The sequence below is a fragment of the Urtica dioica genome, chromosome 3 (assembly GCF_054948205.1).
Source record: "Urtica dioica subsp. dioica isolate 48M chromosome 3, U.dioica_male_clone48M_v1_H2, whole genome shotgun sequence".
In the NCBI taxonomy this organism is placed as follows: domain Eukaryota; kingdom Viridiplantae; phylum Streptophyta; class Magnoliopsida; order Rosales; family Urticaceae; genus Urtica; species Urtica dioica.
Genome location: NC_142758.1, coordinates 3,507,298 through 3,532,844, shown reverse-complemented (window position 1 = coordinate 3,532,844; position 25,547 = coordinate 3,507,298). Strand labels below are relative to the sequence as shown.

Below are 25,547 nucleotides of genomic sequence, written 5' to 3'. Positions count from 1 at the left end.
TTCAATAACAACAGATCTAATATTTAAGACAAGTACAATCAACACAAACCATAAGAGGATTTAGTAATACATACCTTTAAGCTTAGCTACAGATCCTCCACGCTCCTAACTTTTGGATCTCATTGCTTCTTGGATTTATCTGTGGTTCCTTCGTTCTTTGGATCTTCGGATCTCCATGCTCGCGGACTCCTCAGCGACTCCTTGCTCTTTGGATTTTCGGATCTCCAAGCTCTCAAACTACTCGACAACTCATTTCTCTTTGGATCTTCAGATCTCCAAGCTTTCGGACTCCTCTGTTGCTCATCGGTTGATCGATACCACAATATTCCAAGATGTAATCTCTGGATGGAAAGAGACCATTGTGTGTGCCAACTCTTTTCTCACTAATTACTCCAACAAAGTGTTGGAATAATTGTTTCTTTCTTTGGGAAATAGTATGAACGAATTCTCCAACTCCGGGAGAGAAAGGAAAAACGTCCAATAAGACTAGGGGGAGAGGATTGCCGAAATTCCAAGAGTGGAATAAACTGAATGAGCGATTTTTGAACTACCACAAACCTCATATTTATAGCTTTCTAACTTACCCAAAATAGAATATGCACTTACTTGATTTACTTTGATTTTATTTTAATTTTTGTGAGAGATTTATTCTATGAATAGAACACATTAAATATCTTCAAGATACTTTAATTAATAAAATATCTAGCTCGTATATGATATTTATTTACTTATCACTTTAGAATATATTAATCTGGTAACTGATTAATGTGGAATATCTCCATGATATTCTTAATAAACAACATCATTAAGATATTATTTATACATCCACAATAAGAGATATTATTCTATAAATAGGATAATAGATAATATCTCCATGATACTCTTAATAAATAACATAATTAATATACTATTTGTTTATCACAATATGATATAATATTCCAGAAAATGAAAAGCAGAGAATATCTCCATGATACTCTAATAAATAATTACTACATTACATACTCAACAAATCGGATCATATTTAATATATAATATTTATTTCCAATTTGAGAAAAGCCCCAATACAATTAGACTTTGATCAAACAAATCCAAACCTCATGTGCCATGATGTGCACGCCTACCACAAGCCATACTAGGCCTTGTGGGCTGATTTAAATTGCTCCGTTATAAGCTCATTTAAATTTAAGTGATATTCCGAAGTTACTTAAACAACTAATAGCTTATTCGTAAAATACTTTATTACGAATGCGAAAGAAATTGCAACCAAGTTGCAATATTGAGAGTGTAATCAATTATCTAATTATTACGAGCATCTCTATCCATCTTATTAGAGCCAACTTGGGGACTACGGACCTAGTAATTGAATCTCCTACGAATCCGAAAATATTGACAAAATCTAAGTTTTCTCTTATTCATTCGATTCGTCAATCTCGACGTCACTCCACAAGATGAGCCGAGACTTCACTCTTCTTGTTAATAGAATTATATTTTACTTGATATATATGAGCGTCCATTGATATAGTCAGTACATGAGATGTTGAAGTTTAGAGAGAGAGAGTCAAATCTGGAGAGAAGATAAAGAAAGAGAGAATCGGAGAAGAGAGAGAGTGTTCCGAGACTTTGAATATTTCTTATATTTGATATTAATTTGTATCACCTATTTATACATATGGTGGGTACAAGAGAGAGTGTAATAAATACATGTGTAATAACTACTTCTAGGAAAAAGAGAATAATAAATATACACAGGGAGCAAGACATAGTAAATAACATGAGAAATAAATGCGACAATTTCCCATGTGGAATGAGTTCCAAGGAGAGGACTTCCGAGGCAAGCTCGACGCAGAAGGGCGAGCTGACGAGCTCGACGCGGAAGGGCGAGCTGACGAGCTCGATTTCAACACTCTCCCTCAAGCTTGACTGTATATGTTGAGGAGGTCAAGCTTGCTACATAGCTCGGAAAAGGTTGCTCACGGAAGGGCTTTGGTGAGAATGTCGGCGAGCTGATGACCTGACGGAATGTATTCCATATCGATTATTTTTTCTTCAATCTTTTCACTAATGAAGTATCGGTTGATCTCGATATGTTTTGTTCTGTCATGATGGACTGGATTTTTGGCTATGCTGAGAGCAGCTTGATTATCGCAAAAGAGCTTGATTGGACCTTCGATGATGATCTTGAGGTCGTCGAGAACTCTCTTCAGCCAGATGCCTTCACATACTCCACTTGCTAAGGACCTGAGCTCGGCTTCAGCACTACTTCTTTAGACAATGGACTGCTTCTTGCTTCTCCAGGTAACAAGATTTCCCCAGACGTATGTGCACATGCCTGATGTTGATCGTCTGTCTGGAACATATCCGGCCCAGTCTGCATCTGTGAATACTTCGACACCTCGACTTCGTCTTTTCTTGAAGGAGAGACCAGTCCCTGGGGCAGATTTGAGGTATTGGAGAATCCTCATGACTGCGTCCATGTGAGTTTCTGAGGGATTACTCATGAATCGACTTACCATACTCACTGCGAATCCAATATCTGGTCTCGTGTGAGTTAGGTAGATGAGTTTTCCTACGAGCTGCTGAAATCTTTCTTTGTCGGTGGCGGCCTCGTTAGTGCGAGCTAGAAGTTTCACATTGGCATCGATCGGAGTGTCAACTGGTTTGAAGCCAAGCATGCCAGTTTCTTTGAGGAGATCCAACGTGTACTTGCGCTGGGAAACAGAGATGCCCTTTTCTGATCGAGCTACCTCCATGCCGAGGAAGTATCGTAGGCTGCCGAGGTCCTTGACTTCGAACTCAGATGACAAAGTTTGCTTCAGCCTCCTGATCTCTTCAAGGTCGTTTCCGGTGATGACTATATCGTCCACATACACACTAAGAATGGTGTGCTTGCCTTGTGTAGAGATTTTTGAGAAGAGTGTTGGATCTGCTTGACTCTGCTCGTAGTCACAACGTTTGAGCACGTTGGTGAATTTTCCGAACCATGCTCGAGTGGACTGTTTTAGTCCATATAGTGACTTCTTGAGTTTGCAAACTTTATTGGCTCCTTGATCTTTGTCAAATCCTGGTGGGAGTTGCATGTAGACTTCCTCTTCCAGTTCGCCGTTTAGAAAAGCATTCTTTACATCGAGCTGGATGAGAGGCCAATGTAAGTTGGCTGCTAGTGAAAGGAGGATTCTGATGGTATTGAACTTTGCAACTGGAGCGAATGTTTCTTGATAGTCAATGCCATACGCCTGCGTGTACCCTTTTGCGACAAGTCGAGCTTTGTATCTCTCCACTGTCCCATCTGGATTGTGTTTGATGGTGAAGAGCCATCTACATCCAACAGTTCGCTTGCCTGGTGGTAGCTCGACGATATCCCACGTATCATTCTTTTCGAGGGCTTGGATCTCAGCATGACTTGCGTCTCGCCACTCGGAACTTTGAAGGGCTTCCTCGATGGAGTTCGGCACTTTTCCTTCATCTAACTTCGCCACATAGGCTTGGTAGCTCGTAGATAAATTCCCATAGTACACGTAATCCGCCATCCTGTATTGAGCACACGACCGAGGAGGTTTTCTCAATGCAATGGGTAAGTTTGGAGATTCGATGTTACCTTGTTCAATAGTGTCGTGGTTCAAGTTCGGAGAGCCATCTTGGTCGCGAGCTTGTACCGGACTCTGGGTGATATTCAGTTCGCATGGAGAGGGTTCAGAAGCTTGCGAGCTGGGAATTTCTTGACCAGGTGAGGTTGGCGAGCTGGGAATTTCTGGAACAGGTGAGGTCGGATTTCGAGGCGAGCTGGGCGAGCTGGGAATTTCTGGAACAGGTGAGGTCGGATTTTGAGGCGAGCTGAATTCTGGGTTTATGATGAGCCAATTTGGGAAGTCATTTTCGTCATTCTCCCCCTGACGAGCTGAATTGGCGAAGTAAGGACTGAACTCAGGAAAAGATGCATCCATTGAGACTATGAATTTTCGTGATCGGGGTTCATAGCATTTGTAGCCTTTCTGGGTTGCTGAATAGCCAAGGAAGATGCATTTGAGCGATTTTGGTTCAAGTTTACCTTGGCCATAAGAATGGGTGAAGACTGAACAGCCGAACACTTTCGCAGGTAGGGTTGAGATGAGTCGACAGTGAGGGTATGTCTCTAGAAGGACTTGAGATGGGATTTTATAGCCAAGGACACGAGATGGCATTCGGTTTATGAGGTAGGTGGCTGTGAGGACAGCTTCTCCCCAAAAATGAGATGGGACGTTTGAGGAGAACATGATGGCTCGGGCGACTTCGAGAATGTGTCGATTTTTCCGCTCGGCTACCCCATTTTGTTGCGGGGTATGAACGCACGAGCTGGAGTGAATTATGCCATGTGTTTTGAAGAAATCGCCGAGCTCAGAATTAAAGTAATCTCGAGCGTTGTCAGTGTGGACAATTTGAATGGATGTGTCGAACTATGTTTGGATCATTTTGTGAAAGGTTTTGAATAGATTGGATGTTTCAGATTTTTGTTTCATCATGTATATCCAACTGAGTCTAGTGTGGTCGTCAACAAAGAGAAGGAATCATCGAACTCCAGTGATATTGGGAACTTTTGAGGGCCCCCATATATCAATGTGAATTGTGGCAAAAGGACGAGATGGTTTGTACGAGGTGGGGTGATACGAGCTTCGAGAATGTTTGGCGAACTCACACATGTCACACTGAATGGAATTGATATTTTTATTGATAAACAAAGAAGGAAACATTCTTTTGAGATACATGAAATTTGGATGACCTAGTCTAAGGTGATTGAGCATGATCTCTTTGTACTGGGGTGATTGTTGGGCGAGCTAACACATGGCGGGCTGATCTAGCTTGATGACATAGAGTCCGGTACTCAGCTCGGCATTACCAATCTGTCTCCACGTGGCCTGTTCCTGAAACACACATGAACTTCCATCAAAAACAGTTCGGCACTTAGAGTCTTGGTTTATCTTATGCACAGATAAGAGATTGCATTGTAGTTGAGGCACAAAGAACACCGAGTCTAGCCTCATGGACTTTGTCAAGACAACGGTGCCAATATCAGTGACTTGAGTTTTGGCTCCGTTGGCGATGGTGACTGATATGCTTTTATTACAAGCGGAGTAAGTTGTGAATAGATTTCGATTACCAGTCATGTGATCAGTGGCACCGGAGTCGACAATCCATGCTGTGGGATTCTCTGAGCTTACATTGAGGGCTCTAGGAGAGTTACCTAGAGGGCCAATGCCCGAGTGTTCTCCACTGAGTTGGACTTGTTGAAGAAGCTTCTGGAGAATAGCGAGCTGGTCGTTGCTGAAGGGAGATGAGTCTGAGGTCGAGGTCGAGGCAGCGGACGAGGTGGATACTAAGTTTCCAACTGAGTTAGGATCCTTAGTATCTTGGGTAGACTTCGAGCTCGGTGGTTTCCCATGCAGTTTCCAGCAGGTTTCTCGGAGGTGTCCAGGTCGTCTGCAATGATCGCAGTAGGGGCGAGGTTTGTGAGGTTTCTCTGTTGAGACGCGGGCTGCAAGAACTTCGTCTCCATGTGTGGTGAGGGCAGACGAGTCTGAGGATGAGCCCGGAAGTGAGCTCGATTTGATAACTCCCAGCATGAATTTCCTCCTGCTTTCCTCGTGTCTGACCGCGGAGAAGGCTTCACGGAGAGATGGTAGTGGTTTTGTACTAAGTATCCGACCTCTGACCTCATCAAGGTCTTGGTTGAGGCCGGATAGTAGTTTAAACACACGTTTGGTCTCCACTATCCTACGGTAGATTTTTTAGTCTTCGGAGCTGGTCCACTCGTGCTGTTCGTAGAGGTCGATCTTCTGCCATAGATGTGTAAGCGAGCTGAAGAACTGAGTAACAGACATCTCTCCTTGACGTAGGTCGTGGAGAGTGTTCTCAGTTTCAAACAGCTCGGACATATCTTCTGAGTTGGAGAAGATTTCTCTAGATGCTTGCCAGATTTCTGCTGCTGTTCGGTAAAGGAGGAAGGTTTTTCTCTGATTTCGGGGAGCATAAAGTTTATGAGCCAGGACATCACCATGCTGTTTTCGGCCTTCCAACTCTTGAACGTCGGATCTTCGATCACAGGAGATGTGGCCACGCCTGTGAGGTAGTCATCTTTACCTCGTCCCGATATGAACATGAGCACAGATTGGGACCATTGTAGGAAGTTGTGGCCATTGAGTTTGTGGCTCGTGATATGTTGGGAGAAGGATTCAGATTGCGACTGAGTGGGCGTGGTCTGAGTGGTGTTCATGGTGGTTAATTGTCCCTGCTCTGATACCATGTTGAAGTTTAGAGAGAGAGTGTCGAATCTGGAGAGAAGATAAAGAAAGAGAGAATCGGAGAAGAGAGAGAGTGTTCCGAGACTTTGAATATTTCTTATATTTGATATTAATTTGTATCACCTATTTATACATATGGTGGGTACAAGAGAGAGTGTAATAAATACATGTGTAATAACTACTTATATGAAAAAGAGAATAATAAATATACACAGGGAGCAAGACATAGGAAATAACATGAGAAATAAATGCGACAATTTCCCATGTGGAATGAGTTCCAAGGAGAGGACTTCCGAGGCAAGCTCGACGCAGAAGGGCGAGCTGACGAGCTCGACGCGGAAGGGCGAGCTGACGAGCTCGATTTCAACATGAGATCAATCCTCCAGGTTCAATAGGTATCGATAATTAATACATTTCTTGATACATATGAGCCCAAAGCATTGTTGCTTCCCCAGCGAAAGATTCTTTCATACGTACTTACTATAAAAGTACGCGCAATCAATCAGTTTTGGAATAAATCATTGGTGAATGAACATTGACCTTCTTTCAAGAATTCTGGATTCTGTATCTGTGAATACTTTTTGCTCAGATCATATTCCGAATTTCCAAGACATAAGTATTTAGGCATCTTCAAGTAGCCATTAACGAATGAGTCAAAGAACCCGATAATATAACCTAGAAGTTTATGACCACTTCAAGATTTAGATCAAGTCTTACTGTGACCATCATAGCGACCCCGGTTAGTGTGTCGTAACGGTGCCTAAACAACACATTAATAACCAAAGTCTGTCCAGACCGTACACATACCAAATGTGTAGAATGCTCCCCACAAGTGATCAACCTTTCACTTGTGTTATCACTTGTGCTCCATATACGTGATTTTAGATCCATCTATCAATGCATGGATCAATCGTCGATCATATTTTAGCCCACCACCCGAACTTAGATTTCCAACATGTAATTCAATTTAATACGGAGGTTATGGATGACAGTTTTTATTGATTCTAACTAAAAAACAAATCACTAATCAATAATGCTAATAAAGTAAACCTTCTATTATATTCAGTAACCATTCATGTTTATTTTATTATTTTTAGTGGGCAATATTCCTAACAAGCGACACCGAAAATACGGGCGAGACGAGAAACGGTGAACTAGAGCTAAAATCTATCAAACTAGCTGAGATGGAGAACGTGAACCTATCAAGTAGTTCCTTGGTGGGAAGTAGCCATGTACAAATCCTCAAATTTCGTGGTAGGATCTCCCAGACCGAGGTGGTGGCGATGGTGGGTAGTGGAGCTTCACATAACTTGATCAAGAGATCGGTCGTTGAAAAGTTGGGAATTCTGTGCAACTACGCCAAACATTGTGGTGTAAAGACGGGCATTGGAATAGTGGTGGAAGACACGGTAGGAATGGATATCATCGACGACTTTGTCCCTCGACCTTTGTGATGTGGACGTCGTTCGCGGCAAAGAATGGATCGCGTCCCTCAGGGACTACACGACCAACATTCTAAAACGTAGCATGAAGTTTCAAAATGGTGGAAATACGGTGACCTTGCTAGGGGATTTGGACCTTGGCGACTTGAAGGTGTGCTTGAAGACCATGGTAGCAACAACAAAGGAGAAATAAAAATTCAACGTCGAACCGGTGAACGCCACGATGAAGAAATCTGTTTCAACATGGGAGAAGCTGCTGGGGGAAGAAAATTGTGTCCCAAATTTGTCATCGAAGATGGACTCGGGGACTGATGTCGGTTAGCTTACGTCAATTGTGTTGGGATTGGAGACAACAACAACCCTTGGAGTTTGGATGCAGCATTCTAGTCTAAGATTGAAGACAAGATCGATATTATAGAGCCAAAGTAATGATAAGAGTGGGTTCTTAGGAGTTATAAGAAATAATACTGGGTAGTTAGGGATTTATTATCATTTTATGCCTATGCTATTAAAAGTGGTTGAGTGTGAGTATATAGAAATTCTGAAAATTAGGCATGTACTCTATACTCGTTGAAGAGCCCTGGCTCTCTTGAAAGGCCATTGATCCTTATCAATATTAGTTTTTTCCTTTTTGTTTCTTTAATACCATATTCTTCCTCTCGTAATATCTATGTTTTCTCTTCTTCATGTATTGTTCTAATAAGGACCTTATCATATTGGTAACAGTTCAGGCAATGATGCTTACGTTTGGAGTAATGATACTCATAGTGAAAAGGAAATTCATTAGGTAATGGTACAACGGTCTTATCAATAATTCTTAAGTGCCATTGCTAGGATTTCCATCTAAATCACCTTGTTCTTATTCGGTGAAGAAAAATCCGTTAGCGAATCAAGCAATGGATCATACTTGCGCAAAATATCCGTAGAATTGTATCTGCTACGGTCTGTCAAATAGTCACATGTCTTTCAAAAGGATGAAGTGCCACTATTGGGAGAAGTTCCACAATATCCATGGTGACGCAAGTGATTCGTGGTTGAAGCGGTTTTCGGCCAAAGAAAGGACAAGATCTTCCACACCATCTACTATGAGAGCCATACCCTCAACGAAGCGCAATTAAACTAGAGAAATTGCCTCATTTGCCACCAATTTCATAACATTTTCCCACTTTCCACCAAAAGACTAATTTGACCCAAAATGCCACCATCTATGTCAACAATGTTGACATCTATTTTTGCCCTTCACTATTAGATGTCAACATTGTTGACATAGATGGTGCATTTTGGGCTAAATTAGTCTTTTGGTGGAAAATGAGAAAATGTTATGAAATTGGTGGCAGATGAGGCAATTTCTCATTAAACTACACCACCACCAAAAAGAAGCTTTTGGCCATTGTCTTTGCCTTCGACAAGTTTTGGTCGTATGTCATCGGCAACAAAGTATTCTACACCGACCATGCCGTAATCAAGTATTTGATGAGTAAGACAGATGCCAAGCCTCGGCTCATTTGGTGGGTCTTAGTACTTCAAAAATTCGACCTTGAAATCAAGAAAGGTATAGAGAATCTAATAGCCGATCATCTTTCTCGTCTCGAGAAATTTGGGCATATCGACAACCATTCCAAGCCCATCAAAGATGGTTTCCCCGATGAGAAACTCATGGTGGTTCAAGAGATCACATTACCTTGGTAACCCAACTACGACAATTATATAATTGGTAATGTGATCCCCGAGGAACTCAAGCAGCATCAAAGGAAGAAGTTTCTCTCGGATGTGCGTAGATACTATTGGGAAGGGCCAATTCTCTATCGACAATGCGTGGATCAAGTGATACGGATGTGTGTCCCAGAGGATGAGATGGACTCAATTCTTAGACATTGCCACAAGCTAGAGTGTTTTGGGCAGTTTGGCCCGACTCGTACGGCAGAAAAAGTTCTCCAAAGTTTCTTTTATTGGCCTTCGCTATTCAAGAATTCCCGAGAGTTTATCATGTCATGCGACCAATGGACTGGGAACATATCTAATCGAAATGAGATGTCGTTGACAAGCATCATCAAAATCCAGCCATTTGACATTTAGGGAATCGATTTTATGGGCATGTTCTCATCCTCGTACACCAACAAGTATATCCTCCTCGCGGTGGATTATGTGACGAAATGGGTGGAGGCCAAAGCGAACCCAATGAGCAATGGCAAAGCAGTGCTAAACTTCCTCAAGAGAAACATCTTCTCCCGTTTTGGTACTCCACGGGCCATCATAAGCAATAATGGGTCACATTTTTGTAACCATCAATTCAAATCCCTTCTCGCAAAGTATAGTGTGATCCATTGGAAGGCAGTGGCTTATCACCCTCAAGCAAATGGCCAAGCTGAGGTGTCGAATCAAGAAAATTCTCGAGAAAATGGTGGGAATTTCATTGAAAGATTGAGCCAACAAGCTTCCCAATGCAATTTGGGCTTACCGAACCGCGTTCAAGACGCCCTTGGGAAATTCCCCGTATCAGCTTGTCTACGGGAAAGCTTATCACTTATCGGTCGAGCTTGAGCAAAAGGCATTGTGGGCTATGAAGAACCTCAATTTTGACCATCAAGCGGCGGGGCAACAAAGGCTTCTTTATGCCGAGGCCCTTGATGAGCTAAGGTCCGACGTGTACGAGAACGCGAAAATCTACAAGGAGAAGACCAAAGTTTTGCATGACAAACAAATCATTCTCAAAGACTCATTCTCTATAACTCGCGATTGGAGTTCTGACCCAAACACCAAAATCACCACTTTTTCTTCATTTATTCACCGATTTTTCACCAAAACAAGCTCAAAGTTTTGCTTGCTACCTTGTTCCCTTTGTTATTCACTATAATTTCACTCCTTAGCATTCTGAGTTTGTGTGTTCTTCATCTTTCACGTGTTTTTAAAGGTAACACTTGTAATTTTGGATTGTGTGAGATTGTTGTTCTATTTTAGGTTGCTAGCCTTGTTCTTGATATATTATGGTTTGTAGGTGAATTTTGGCTCAATTAGATGTGTATCTGGGTTTGATTTGCATGAAACTACTCCGCTCGAAATGTCTTCGATATAATGTCGCAATGAAGTTCTTTGTATGTATAAGCTTTGATTTGTATTGATATTGATTATTGCTAGATTCACGGTCGTTTTCATGAGCATGCGTTGTGGTTAGCCTCGTGGCACTCACATGTCTGTCATTTTGTTATTCTAACCGTGTCTTTGTGAATGTAGCATGACTTCTAAGGGGAATCGTCTCATCCACCATGTCAGTTGTGACTCAAACTTGGAAACAATGACGTAGCAGGACATCGTGGAAACAGTTTTTCCAAACTATAAAATAGCCAATCAACGTAACAACAAACTTTCCCCACTACCACAAAATTGTTTAACAACTACAATGATAAGACATATTGGTTTCGAAACTACTACGAATAACTGTCTCTAAACTAGATGACTGAAGTCTTTACAATTTATATGCAACTTTGAGTTTTTATCGCAGTTTATTAAAATAAAACCTGTAATGACACACATGTTAATAGGCCCGGTCCTCACAACACGCGCTGAAACAAGGAGCCATTGGGTCTGAGAAGGACCGACGTTCGAATCACTTGTAAATTGTCGTAAATAGATATAAATAATAGTTGTAAATTTTTGTAAATAGTTGTAAATAATAGTGTAAATATTGTTCATTTGCAATTTAAAAAAAAAAATCAATATTTTGTGAATAGTCAACAGATTCAAATATTGACTGCAAAAATGTTCGTAAAATAAAAGTTAATAACTGTGAAATTAAGTAGTTAATTAATACTCAGATTAAAGTTAATAAAATACACAGATTAAAGTTTAAAAAATACTCAAATTAAAGTTTATATAATTTTGGATGATGTGGCTATCTAACCATTTTTAAGTTTAGGTTTCACGGAATAGCCAACTTTCCAAAGTTGAGGAAAAATAGTCCAAAATTAAAAAAAAAATCTAAAATATAGCCTTGTCTTATACCATACGATCGATGATGACAGTGGTTGCTATATCGATAACCATCCCATGCTCCACCACCTCCACCACTCTGGCGAGCCTTATAATCGAATCGCTCGCGACATTCAAATCGCCGATACTCTTCTCGAAGAACAAGTTAACGATGTAAATCCGATTGTCTGTGACGAACGGCTCTCCATAATCTCCGGCATTTCGAAGCAGCGCGACGCAGCCGGACGCGGCCAAGAGGTGGCGGAGCCTCTCGACAGTGAAACTCCACCAGAACGGGACGAGCTCGATGGACATGGCAAAGCCTGAGGCTCCGATGTGGTCGGCGAGCTTGGAATCGTCGACGACGACGACGAATCTCAGACAGACTAATTCGACAATCTTTTCCTGGAGGAGAGAGCCGTTGTGACCCTTGACTAGGTTTAAGGCGAGACCGACCTCGTCGGCGTAGTCGATGGCAATGTCGAGGTTTGAAAGGGAATCGAGGTCGGAGAGAGGAATTCCTAGGGTTAGGGCTTGGCGGTGAGTGGAATTTCAATCTCTAGATCGCCGTCGAAGATCGTAGGTCGCGATCTAGAGACCGTCACCGTCAATTTCCATCACCATCCTCTTCGATTTCCATATTCATCTTCGTCAATCTATGTGGCTAATATCGTCCTCGATCGTCATCAACACCGCCATCACTATCTTCTTCTTCTTGATCTTTCGTCTTCGGTTTGAGTGATTTTGTTAAAGAAGAGTGGATTAAATATTTTGAAATCAGAATTAAATATTTTGACACTTCATTGTCTTTTCCTTGTAGATGACTAGACTTCAAATATTTTGTTGCTTGTTAGATGGGTATTCAAACTTGATTTTTAGCTAGGTTTTTTTTTTTCTAATATAGAAGTGGATTCAATATTTTGAAGACACAATTAATTATTTTTTTATATGTTTTGAATCTGGTTTAACAAAATTGAAGGAATGATTAAATATTTTGAAATCTTGGTGCCTAGTTTTGGCGATGGAATTAATTTTGAAACTATTTGGTATATATAAAAAGTGCATTAACAAAATATGAGACTAAAACTTTGGACACCTAAATGAATTATTTTGAAATCTTGTGAAAACCGGGCTCACCCAAACATGAAGGGGTATATTAGTATTTTACATTATAAGTGGTTATTATGCAATAACATATGAAACTTAGGCTGTTCTGCTAAAAAATAAGTTTAAATTGACTACAACATAAAAAAAATGTTTTTAAATTTGGGGGATTTTTTAGAAGGATTTTTTTATAGAGTATTTCAGTCAATTTACGCTTGTAAATAAAAAGGTCATAGTTGTTTATCAAAAACTTACTAAAGATTAGCTAAATTACAAATTAAAACTATAAATATGACTATATATGTAATCAACCCATTAATGAGTGCTTTAAACATTTTTCTAGTATAATCAAAAGAAGAAAGTGACACGTATTATTATTATTATTATAAAATAATAGGTTGGAATTCTGGACACAAAATAATGTTCATGCTATAATAGATTTTTTTTAATTGAAAGAAAAAAAAAATATTGGGCCCCTAGATATAAATATTGTTCATTTGTTTTTTTTTTAATCAGAAAGAAAAAAGTGTTTCCAGAAAATTTTAGATTTATTTTTTTCAAAAATATATTTCTAAACATGTTTTTACATATTTTTTCTCTGAATTAAAATATATTAATTATTTAGTTACAAAGCTCGAAAGATACTATTTATTAATATAGTCCGAGTGATATTTAAGATAGTCTAGTGGTAATTATCAGTGGTAAACAAGTTAAAGCACGACATTTTCCGCATAAAGTAGCAGGCATTCTAAACATACCATTATATATGTAACGAAATAAATATAACCGAATATATTGAAGGCTGGGGATGTTTGCAACGCCACACGGCTCATATCCGTATATATACAAGGACCATAATTCCCGGAGAGTTTGTTGACCTTAATTGCTACCCTTAATAATTGTGTAGTCAATGATGGATCGATTTGAAAAAAAAAATGACATTTAAGACAATCAGCCGCCTTTTTAGCAGGTATATTTAATTAATTGAGAGAGTATGACGTGCTTGAGTGTAAGTATTGTCTCTCGTTATATAAAAAAGCGCATGTTGTTCTTAGAAATATTTTCGTGTAAAATATTAGTCCCAGTGTAATGGGCTGTTAATTTTGTTACTCGCGGAAGGGGTTAGGTCTATGTTTGTTATTAGTAGAGATAATGGCTGCATAATGGCTACTTAAACTAGAAGATTGAAAATGAAATTACCGGCAATAAGAGCCGGCATAGTTTGCAAAATACTCATAGCTCTAAATAAGCATATAAGAGTTTTTTTTTTTTTTTTTTGAGGAAACGTGGTCGGGGCCACGGAATATCATAAAAGCCCTCACGTATGGCGGAGGAAAACCGTGGTTACAAGATAGGAATGAAACAGAAACCAACGGAAAAGAAACAAAAGCTCTAACAAACAGGGCCCTAGGAGGCCGTGCGGGACCTCAGCTCGCGATCATCGGCCCGAATGGCCTCTTCCGAACAAGGCGGGACTAAACCCAGCCAGGTCGAAGACGAGTGGTGGTTAACCGCAAAGCGCGCTAGATTATGTGCAGCAACATTACAAAGACGGGGAATATGCAAAATGCGAAAAACCTCAAACTCCCTCACCTCTCTGAAGATGCGGTGCAAGATCGTCCTAAGCTCTGTTGCAGGAGTCACCCCCTCATCGATGATCCTCACCACCCCTAAGCAGTCAGACTGGATCTCCGCTCTCCTGCCACCGACGCTGCGAACTAGCTCTATGCCCTGGAGGACAACATACGCTTCCGCAAGCTGGGGGGAGAACCCCCTAGCCAGGAAAAACGTCTGCGAGGCGATCACCTCTCCGGTGTGGTCTCGAACAATACAACCGACACCGAAGCCTCCACGGTCGCGAGCGAGAGCCGCGTCGACGTTAATCGAGAGGGTCCCGTCCCTGGGGGGGGGGGGGGGTCCATCTGGGGGTCGTAGTAATCCTAGTGCTCGGCGGAGTCTCCCCAACCATAGCCGCTCTGAACTCCTCGAGGAAGCTCACCGTCCACTGGACTAGCTGAGGCTGGCTCCAAGCTGATCTCCCGGCCAAGACATTGTTCCTGTGGTTCCAAAGTTCCCAAATAATGGTAATGTAAAGCGCATGGAAACGCACCTCAAGGGTCTCCGTCGCTCTGAGGATAGCGTCGAAAGCATCGCCGTCTCTGAAAGGCGGAAGGATGTGGCCGAAGCCCACCTCTTTCCAGACTCTCCTGCTCCACCTGCAACCCCAAAACGCGTGGAAAACGGTCTCTCTAGCCTCCTGACAGACAGGGCAGCTGTCGTCAGAGGTGATCCTCTTCTTGGCAAGGACTTCTCTGGCTGGGATTTGGCCTAAACAGACTCGCCAACAGAAGAGTTTCACCTTAGGAGGAACTCTCAGCTGCCAGAACTTCGTCCACCACTTCTCCATCACCGTCGGATCTGAAGAGCTGGCGACCGGAGTACTGACACTCTCCATCGCGACGCGGTAACCACTCTTGACGGAGTATTCTCCGTTCTCAGTGAAATGCCAGCGACGCACATCAGGAATATCCTCACCACTGCACGGAATGCTCAGGATCGCCGCAGCGTCCTCCTCACCGAACATCGCCGTGATAAGATCTACGTCCCAGCTACCGTCGGGTCTCATAAGCTCAGCAACCCGCATATCAGAGGGAATCCAAGGTGGGTCGATCCAGGTGGCCGGTCTGCCCCTCGGAACCCAACTGTCGCCCATGACCAACACAGACTCCCCGTCCCCGATCCGCCATCTCGACCCGGACTGAATGATCTCACGACCCCAAAGAAGACTGCGCCATATGGAAGAGCTACACGAGCCAGGGAGAGCCGTCATAATATCACCGTCGGGGAAGTAGCTCTGACTGTAGACTCGTCCTACCAGACTATCCGGTCTCCTGAGAAGCCTCCAGACACTCTTAGCCAAAAGGGCCTGGTTGGACTTCTCCAGATCTCTGAAGCCCATCCCACCCTCTGACTTGTGACGCGTGAGGTCCTCCCACTTGCACCAGTGGATCTTCTTCGTCACCGTTCCACCCCCCCACCAGAATCTGGCGATCGCCGAGTGGATGTCTCTAATCAAACGCAGCGGAATCTTGTGGCACGAGGCCACATAACTGGGGATCGACTGAAGGACGGATTTAATAAGGACCTCTCTGCCAGCCTGCGAGAGGGAGAGGCCATTCCAACTTTTAATCTTAGCCTACACGCGGTCTCTCACAAATCCAAAAAGCTCCGCCTTCCTCCGACCTGTGAAAGCGGGAAGACCCAAGTAACGCTTATGGCAGTCCGTCTTCCTGACACCTAGGATCTGAGCCAGAGCCTCCCCCTCCTCATCGCTGATCTCCGTACCGAAACAGACATCGGACTTTAGAAAGTTCACCATCTGGCCTGAGGCCTCAGAATAAGTCCGTAAAATGTCAGTAACCCTCTCACACTCATCAGGGGTCGCTCGGCAAAAAACCAAGCTATCATCCGCAAAGAGAAGGTGAGACACATGAAGATCCTGGAACCGGACTCCTGAAATCGCTCCAGAATCCTCACTCGCTCGAAAGAGGCTCGAGAGACCCTCCGAGCAGAAGAGGAAAAGGAAAGGAGAGAGAGGGTCCCCCTGGCGGAGGCCTCTGGAAGGAGTCACAGAGCCTCGGATAGAGCCGTTGATGTTGAAGGCAAATCTGACAGAAGTAACGCATCTCATGATAAGGTGCACCCACCGCGTGCTGTAACCCAGTCTAAGCATCATCGACTCCAGGTAGGCCCACTCAACCCTGTCGAAAGCCTTCGCCATGTCAAGCTTGAGGGACGCACACTTTCCATTACCGAAGCGTTTCCGCTTCATCGTGTGAAGAGCCTCGAAACCAACCATGACATTATCGAAGATCAGTCTACCACCAACGAAAGCGCTCTGGGACTCAGAAATAGCGACGTGCATAGTAGCCTTAAGACGGTTGACCAAGCACTTGGCCACTATCTTGTAGACCACATTGCACAGGCTAATCGGTCTGAAATCGCTGACCCTTCTCGGGTCCTCGACTTTGGGGATAAGGGTGACCACAGTATCGTTAATGGTGGCCACCTCGTCCCCGTCGTTAAGGATCCCAAGGCAGGTCTTCAAGACTGATTCGCCTACTATGTCCCAATATCTCTGGTAAAAGATCGCGGGAAAGCCATCACTTCCCGGGGCCTTGATCGCATCCATCGAGAAAAGCGCCTTTTTCACCTCCCCTGGCTCAAAAGGGCGCTCCAGCTCGGCGTTCAAGGCCTCTGAGATCCTAGGCTGTAAGCCCGCAGAAACTAACTTGATTCTCTGCGAAGAAGGTGTCGCTGAAGAGAAAATGTCACCAAAGTAACCAGAGACGATCCTCTCTATCTCAGTGTCACCACTGTGCCAAACCCCGTGGTCGTCCTCCAAGCCTCGGATAGCGTTCCTCTTCCTCCTAGCAGAAGCCTTGCGGTGGAAAAGCTTCGTGTTCTTATCCCCGCACCGCATCCAGGACACTCTGCTCCTCTGTCTCCAGTACTGCTCCTCCTTCTGGACTAAGGCGTCAAGCTGTCTCTCCTCCCGTCTGAAGGACTCCATACAGAAATCCGGACCCGATAGACCCGCAAGCTCAACGATCTTCTTCTGCTTCTCAATCCTGTCTCTGATCTCTCTGTTCCTCTCTCCGCCCCAGCGAGAGAGGCTCTGTCTGCACTGACAGATCGTATTAGCTAAGCTCGTACTCTGATCACCACTCTGGCCCGTCTCCCAAGCTCTACGGATCCGCTCGTCACACTCCGGCTCACCTATCCAAGACTCCTCAAAGAAGAAACGCCTCGGCCTCCTGCTCCGCCGGCGATCTCTGAAACCCGCTGTAAGCAAAAGAAGAGGTCTGTGATCCGATCTCCAGAACCTCAAGTGACGAACTGCGGCCGAGGGGAAAAGATCGCTCCACTCGTGACTCGCAAGGCACCTATCCAGGCGCTCCTCTATACCTCCTCTGCGCCAGGTGAAGGGGTCTCCCTCGAACCCTAAGTCATGGATGTCGCAATCCGAAATCATCTCTCTGAAAGCAGATAACTGGCCGGGACCTCTGTCTCTACCTCCTCTAATCTCAGAGTTGGAGGCGACTTCGTTCATGTCGCCCCCAACTAACCAAGGACCCGTGAAAGAGCTCCGGAGACGACGAAGAAGCTCCCAAGTATGTCTCCTCTGGGCGCTCACTGGATCTCCGTAGATCCCCACAAATCTCCAAATCTCGCCTAACTCGTTAACCAAATCACCCTCGATGTGATATCTCAAAAATGTCCCGAGTAAGAATCTCACATGCTCTTTCCAAAGTAACGTCAAGCCTCCACTCCTACCAAGACAGTCCACCGTCATACAACCATCAAAACCCAGCAACACTCTCACCCTTTCAGCCCCCTCACTCCGTAGTCTAGTCTCCGATAGAAAGATAAAATCAGGACTGTGATCACGAACGTGGGCAAGGAGGGCTGACCTCGTCCCGGGGTTGCTTAACCCCTGGACGTTCCAAATAACGCCTATCATCGCGTTCGGCGGCCCTCACTCTCGAGGGGCGCCGCTCTCTCATCAGTAACAACTAAGGTCGAATCTAACTGACTAGAAACTTTCAAAGAATGAGTAACAGAAAATAAGTCTCTCTTCCCTAGGTCATATGTGGCAGAAAGTAAGTCTCTATGTCCTATATCAAGCTGAAGCACATGAGAATGAGGACTTACCTGTGTGTCGAGCGTGGATCTCGACACTCTCCCTTGCCCATTCTCACCATCGGACCCGGTCGCCGATTCAGCAACCATCTCTCGTTCAAACATGCGCGCCATCTTTTTAACATTTCCAATTCTTAGCCTCTCGCTAAGTTTTCTCTTTCCAGACCCGCCATCACCCTCCTCTGCCGGCAAAAAGGAAGCATCATTGCTCGCCAAGCAGACCTGGGCCGATTTGTGGCTAGAGGCCCGTTTCCTTGTAATTAAGTGGGTCTTAACCTTCTCAGCGGGCCCAGAAGCATTTTGGCCCGGTTGGGGAGGGAGCCCAGACAAAACCTTAGTCTTCAGGGTTAAAGGCCCATTTAAGGGCCCAGTAGCTTCATGGCCCGAGGGAGTGGGACCCCGCCTATTATGTTTCCCAGGAAGAAAGTCAGCCGAATTTTTGGCTAAAGGAACTCCACCAACTCCAGCAGAGCAGTCTTCACATTTCCCTTTTCTAGAAAAATCTTCCTGCTCCAAAGAGCCGTTACTTTCTTTTTCCCCTAAACCAGCCGAAGATCCCTCTCCACATAGAATAGGGTATGGCTTGCCTAGCCCAGAATGGCAAAGGAGCTCAGATCCCGAAAAAGGTGAAAAACGTAATAACAGAGAGTTAGAGGGAACTCACTGGAGGAAGACGGCGGCGGAGGAACCTTGGTGGTGGTCGGAGAGAGAGGACCACGGCGGAGGACGGCGTCGGTGGTCTCGGTGTGTGGTGGGTCGGAGAGAAGGAAGGAGATGAGGACATTGGTGTGGTGGTGGATGATCGGTGGTGGTCGGAGTGGGACGGTCGGAGACAACGAAGGAGAGAGGATAGTGTCGGTGGGTTTTGGGGTATGGTGGGTCGGAGATAAGGAAAGAGATGAAAACGAAGGAGAGAGGACAGTGTCGGTGGGTTTTGGGGTATGGTGGGTCGGAGATAAGGAATGAGATGAAGACGAAGGTGTGTTGTAGAGGCTCGATGGTGGTCGAAGTGGGACAGTTGAAGAGGACGAAAGAGAGAAGACGGTGTTGTGGTGGTGGAGGCTTGAGTGGTGGTGGTGGCGTGGACGAGCACGGCGGAGCTTCACCAGAGGTGTGGTGGTCGGAACTTCAAAGAAGAGAGAGAGTGAGAGAAATTTCAAGAAACAAAGAGAGAGAGAGAGAGAGAGAGAGAGAGAGAGAGAGAGAGAGAGAGAGAGAGAGAGATGGGAGGGAAATAGACTCACCGGAGACGTGGACGACGGCGAGAGGTCGCAGAGGGAGCAAAAATGGTCGGAGATAGATAGAAAATTATGAAATTGAATTTTTTTTGGGCGAAATTCCACTAGCTCGGCGAAGACGAAGTCGCGAATTTATAGTAAGACTTGAACATCATGTCGCTTCTAATTTTTAGACCAATCAAAACGATGTCGTTTTGTTAAAAATTGAAAATTTTGGTGGAGAAAACAAGAAGTCAAAATTTCGGCATGTCGCTTCTAAATTTGATAAAATGAAGTCGTTGTGGTAAAAAAAATAAAAAATTTGGCGAAAAAATAAGGAGCAAAAAATTTCGGCAGCCTAAAAGTGACATGTTGCTTCTATTGTCGCTTCTAAAGCGCAGGAAAAATATTATGAACGACATTTGTCGCTTCTAATGTCAAAATTTTGACTTTTCAAAAAAGAATGGTTGGAATTTCGTTGACTGATGTAGAAGCGACAAGTTGCTATAATGGAAAAGTGTCGCTTCTGATTTCTTCCGTCTCTTTTAAAAGTCCTTTTTGTAGTAGTGTATACATTACATTTCAACAGTCTTGCTCATCAATTTTATTTCTACGAGTTTCATAATCCAAACATGATAATTCATTTCACCAACTGTCTAATCAAAAGTTCTTATAGAAAAACATGGATCATTGACTCATCAAATGAAGATGACTAGCCATAATTGACTATGTCTCATTTCAAGATTTTGATACTTAAGCGTATTCATATATAGTGACTTTAAGAGTTAAATGGTTTTAACTTTAAGTCTTAGAAGTGTATTGGTCATATTCAATATCTTCATAAGATATATTGGAAGAACAATAGAGTCCCTAACTATCAATGTGTCATAAGTCATAACCACACATCATGATGAGTTCTCCTAACAATCATCTATTGAAACTAGCATTTGTTCATAAGGTTGTGATTAATACATTTTAAATAACTATTAGAAGATATGTTATGCAAATCTGTAAGTGAATTATTGATTTAAATAGCTTTACATCAAGTTGTCTTTAGAACGATTTTTTACACTTAAAGTAAATACATCATTATATTTTATTGGCAACTAGAAAGAAGAGGTTGATACAAGTTTTGCTACCTTTATTTACAATTAATTAACAAAACATATATCTAAAATCAATCACCCAACACTTAAAATGTGGAATATGTTGTTTTGATGGTCTTAGAAAATAATAATATTAAAATTATTAATTTTTATATAGTGAAATGATGATCAATCGTGTTATTAATTTTTATACAGTGAGACGATGATCATTCATATAAGACCATGTGTACTGTTGACTATTTTCGATACAGTGAATTTTCTTTTCACTGAGCAAATTGCTCTATAAAGTAGGTGACATTGCGACAAACTGAATTACCAATTGTTTATGTTATTTACTCTACGCACCGCTTTATATTGTATGTTGCTTTAGAACAGATTGTCACATTTATTGTCCCAACATTGTGTGTGACGACTTGCTTCTATCTAAACAAAATTTCAATTTTTCTTTGCAAGAAATAATTACACAAAGTAAATATATCATTACATCTACTGCACTAAACCTAACAAAGAAAACGAATTCAAAATTGGGATGTTAACTTAGTCTCGAGATCCAAAAATGAGGGTACACATTAAGAGCGAGGCTCACTCACTTCCAATTATTGTGTTCCTAGTGCTCGAGCTTTGTCATGATTGGAGTAAATGATGTCTAAGTTTTGGTAGGAAAAGATTGATTAAGTGAGGAGTGGTATGATGAACTAGATGAGTCGAGAATGATTAACAATTCACAATTCTCAGGGGAGATAAAAAAAAAATTACAAAATTTAGAGAAAAAATTTCCAAGACAAGACAATTATCACCACCGGAAAACACCCTAAAACAGTACACATGGATGCCAAATAGTCTAAAAAAAAAAACGAAGCAAACAAAAACTTTATTCACAAAATCACTAACAATGACTCTCTCTCTCTCTCTCATCACCGGCCATCGGCGGAGGTGAAGGAGTCAGCGAAGCCGGAGGGCCTGGTGGGAATGCTGGTCTGAGTGTTGTCGCCGCTGGGCAAGAAGGAGGAAGAAGAGTCGTCGACGCCTTCGAAAGCCTGCCACTTCTTGAGGACCTGAGGAAGGCTCATGTCGAAGTTGATGCCGTACATGTCATCCTCGGCGTCGCCGCCGTTCTCTGCCGGCTTCCACAGCTCGACCAGCGACGAGAGGACGTTCACAGCGTGGCCCATCTCGGGCCTCTGGTACGGCTCGCGGGCCGTGCAGTGCCCCGCCAGCTCAGCCACGGTGCTGACGCTGGCGAGCGTCTCCTCGTCCACCGGGTCCAGCGCCGGGTCCACCACCTTCCGGAAGGTCTCCTTGTTCACGCACATACGCCGGAACCACGTCACCAGGTGCAGGCTCTCCTCCGGCTGACTCTCGTCGATCGCCCTCCGCCCCGTTATCAGCTCCATCAGTATCACCCCGAAGCTGTACAGGTCCACCTTCGTCGTTATTTTCCCCGTCACTGAACACACACGAATAGTAGTAAATCATCAATTTTTTTTTTTATGTTTGAATTCCGACTAACAAGTGCAATCATGGGAAATTACCAGCGTATTCGGGAGCGAGATAACCGAAAGTGCCAGCGAGGCGGGTCTCGAACGAGGCCTTCCCTTCGGGGGCGAGTCGGACGAGGCCGAAATCGGCGACCTTGGCCCTCATGTCGTCCCCGAGGAGGATGTTGGAGGGCTTGAGGTCGCGGTGGATGAAGCTCTGGTGGGCGAGGCTGTGGAGGTACTCGACGCCCCGAGCGACGTCGAGCGCGATCGCGAGCCTCCTCGTCCACTCGAGAGGCTTCAGAGCCTCGTCTTTCCAGTTGAAGAGGTAGCGGCTGAGAGTCCCCTGAGGCATGTACTCGTAGACGAGGAGCCTCTCGTTCCCGTCGAGGCAGTAGCCGAGGAGGGCGACGAGGTGGCGGTGCCGGACTTTGGTCAGGACAGAGATCTCCGACTTGAACTCGGTGAGGCCTTTGTCGGCCACCACGCCGGACTCCATTCTCTTCACGGCGATCTTCGTCCCGTCGTGGAGCTCCCCTTTGTAGACCGTCCCGAACCCGCCGCGGCCGAGGACGTTGGCGTCGCTGAAGTTCTCGGTCACGTTTCGGAGGACCTGGATTGATATGATCATGTTCCCGGCCTCGACCACGTGCACGTTGTTGTTGTTGCTGTTGTCGCGGCCCACGCTGCTGCTCGACGGGCTGTACGTCTCGCTGGAAGCCACGGCGATCTTTACGGCGTCGTCGCCGGAGTTGCGGGGATGGACGACCAGCGTGTTCGGGCTCTGCACCCGGCTCGACCGCTTCTTCTTCCTCCGGCTCACGAGGCAGAACGCGACCGCCCCGATCACTGCCAGCCCGCCGACCCCTCCGAAGACCGCGCCCACGACGGTCCCGGTGTTTGACTTTTTCCCGCCCGAGCCCGGCGACGACCCGGCGGTGGTTCCACCGCCGGGCGAGGAGGGAGCGGCGTCGGAGCTGCTGCGGTCCTTTCCGATGTCGACGTTCCCGGCGGTGTTGACCACCACATTCTGTCTGAACTTTGGAATGTCCCCGAAGAGATGGTTGTTGGAGAGGTCGAGCTCGACGAGACCCGCGAGAGCAGCTAGCTCGGTCGGGATAGTCCCGGTGAGGGAATTGTCCGATAAGATCAGCCTTTTGAGCGAGGTGAGCTTGGCGAAGGCGGGGGAGATGGTTCCGGCGAGACCCATTTTCTTGAAGTTGACGACCGTGACGTTTCCGAGGGAGCACGAAACGCCCTTCCAGTCGGTGCAAGGGTCGTTCCCCTTCCAGCTCTGGGCAAAGCTGACCGGGTAGCCCAAGGGCTCCAAGGTCGAGACCAGAGCGGCGACTCGGGGATCGCAGGGCTCGCCGGGGGTGTCCACGCAGAAGCTGTTGCTCCCGGCGCGGCTGTCGACCTTGACCCCGTCGGCGAACTTGGGCGGCGAGCCCTGAAGAAGGTTGTTGGTGAGATTCACCACGGCCAAGCTCGGGCGGGTCGGCAGGGACGAGGGAACCACGCCCGTGAACTGGTTGTCCCTCAGGCTCAGATCGGACAGCTGGGTCAGGTTCGAGAAGTCTGGCAACGGGCCGGAGAAGCGGTTGCCGTGGAGCCAAACCTCGCCGAGGTTAGTCATGGCCGATAAAATCCCAATTGTTCCGTTGAGCTTCTGGCCGTTCAGCCACAGGGAATTGACGCTCGAGCCGGCGAAGCCCGAGGGCAATTCTCCTTCCAGATTGTTCAGGGCCAAGTGGAGTTCGGTCAGACCAGGGAAGTTGGCGGCGCCGAAGAAATCTGGGATTGGGCCGACGAGGTTAGCGCTGTTGGCGGAGAAGGACTTCAGAAGAGAGCAGTTCTTGATGCTCTCCGGGATGGTCCAGGGAGAGAAAGCGACGTTGTTGTCGATGTTGATGGTCTCCAAGGAAGCGAGGTCGGCGAAGAAGTCGGAGGGGAAGGAGGTGAAGTTGTTGTCGTGGGCTAAGAGGAATTGGAAAGAGGCCAAACCTGAGAGGCTCGGGAACGGACCGTTGAGCTCGTTTCCCTGGACCTCCAAGTGCTCCAACTCCGACAGGGTCTGCATCTCCGGCGGGAGAGTTCCGGCGAGATTCTGGTTCCCGAGCTGGATCTTGACCACCCGACCCGTCGTGCATGTCACGCGGGACCACTTGCAGTAGTCCGAACCCACCCAACCCAGGGAGTTCGTTCCGATGCTCTTCCTCAGCGCCTCCATGGCTTTCGCGTCGGCGTTTGACGACTGAGAAACCGTCGACGGGACAAACACGGCGAGGACGATTAGCCCTAGGGTTACCAGGTTCGGACCCCGATAACCTGGACGGGGTTCTCTCATTTCCACAGAGAGGTAATCTGATTCTGATGGCGAAGAAGACAAGAACGAGGGTTTTTTTTTTTCTCCCTTTAGATCAAAAGCGATTTTTGTCAAACTGTAATGAGAGAGAGCTTGGTAGGTGTGACATTGTTGTGTAATAAATCATGGAAGAAGAATCGGCGGAGAATGAGGAAGAAAATTGGACATGGAAAAGTGGGGAAAAAAATATAAAGTAGAGAGAGAGTGAGATGGGAAAAAGGAAGAAAAGGGAATTTATTACAATTTTTGCAATTATCTTTTTAAATATTATTGAGCCAGATTTTTCGGCGTGGCTTTCTATATGTGTTTTACAGTTTACTTAATGCCTGTGTGTGACTCTATTACGTGTGTTTGGGGACAGAGATAATAAATAGTTGGCAATGTCCTTTTGTGTGCATTTGTTTGTTTGTGCAAAGATTTTAAAAGAAAACAGCAAAGGCCGAAAGAAATCGAGCATTTTGGAAACGAATAAACTAAAGATATATAGAGGGAAATAAGAACAAAACAGAAAGAGTGGAGTTTAAAAATACAAATTAAAACATATACTTCAAGTAATTGGGGACTGACGGTGACAAATCGTCAATTAATCGCCAATGCCCATCTGTATGAATAGAAGGCAATACACGTCTGATGATGACTTTTTTTGAATATTATCTAATTGCTTTGAATTTGATTCAATTTTAAAATGTATCGCTATTATATTATATCGAATCTCTTGGATAAGGTTTCTCCCCAGGCTTATTTTTAAAATTTGGAAGCCAAACGTGGCCTTTAAACCCATAAAAAATCAAGTCTGAGTTTTTTTTTTTTTTTTTTTTTTTTTTTTTTTTTGGGAAAGTTTTCAGTCCAAAACAGCTCAGCCTTGGCTGTCTATTTTTCCAACAAGCAATCTCT

The 25,547-nt window shown here is 44.7% G+C and overlaps 1 protein-coding gene and 1 pseudogene across 1 annotated transcript; both read right to left on the bottom strand.

Moving 5' to 3' along the window:
- Positions 1–11,707: 11,707 nt before the first annotated feature.
- LOC149402095 (putative ribose-5-phosphate isomerase 2 pseudogene) lies at positions 11,708–15,428 on the bottom strand (annotated as a pseudogene).
- A 6,068-nt stretch (positions 15,429–21,496) lies between these two features.
- On the bottom strand, positions 21,497–25,087 carry LOC149402094 (receptor protein kinase TMK1-like). The gene is made up of 2 exons (XM_089608882.1): positions 22,343–25,087; positions 21,497–22,257 (listed from the first exon to the last, which is right to left on the bottom strand). The coding sequence occupies exons 1-2, from the start codon at positions 24,633–24,635 to the stop codon at positions 21,725–21,727; spliced, it is 2,826 nt and encodes a 941-aa protein (XP_089465008.1). The 5' UTR covers positions 24,636–25,087; the 3' UTR covers positions 21,497–21,724.
- Positions 25,088–25,547: the final 460 nt, after the last annotated feature.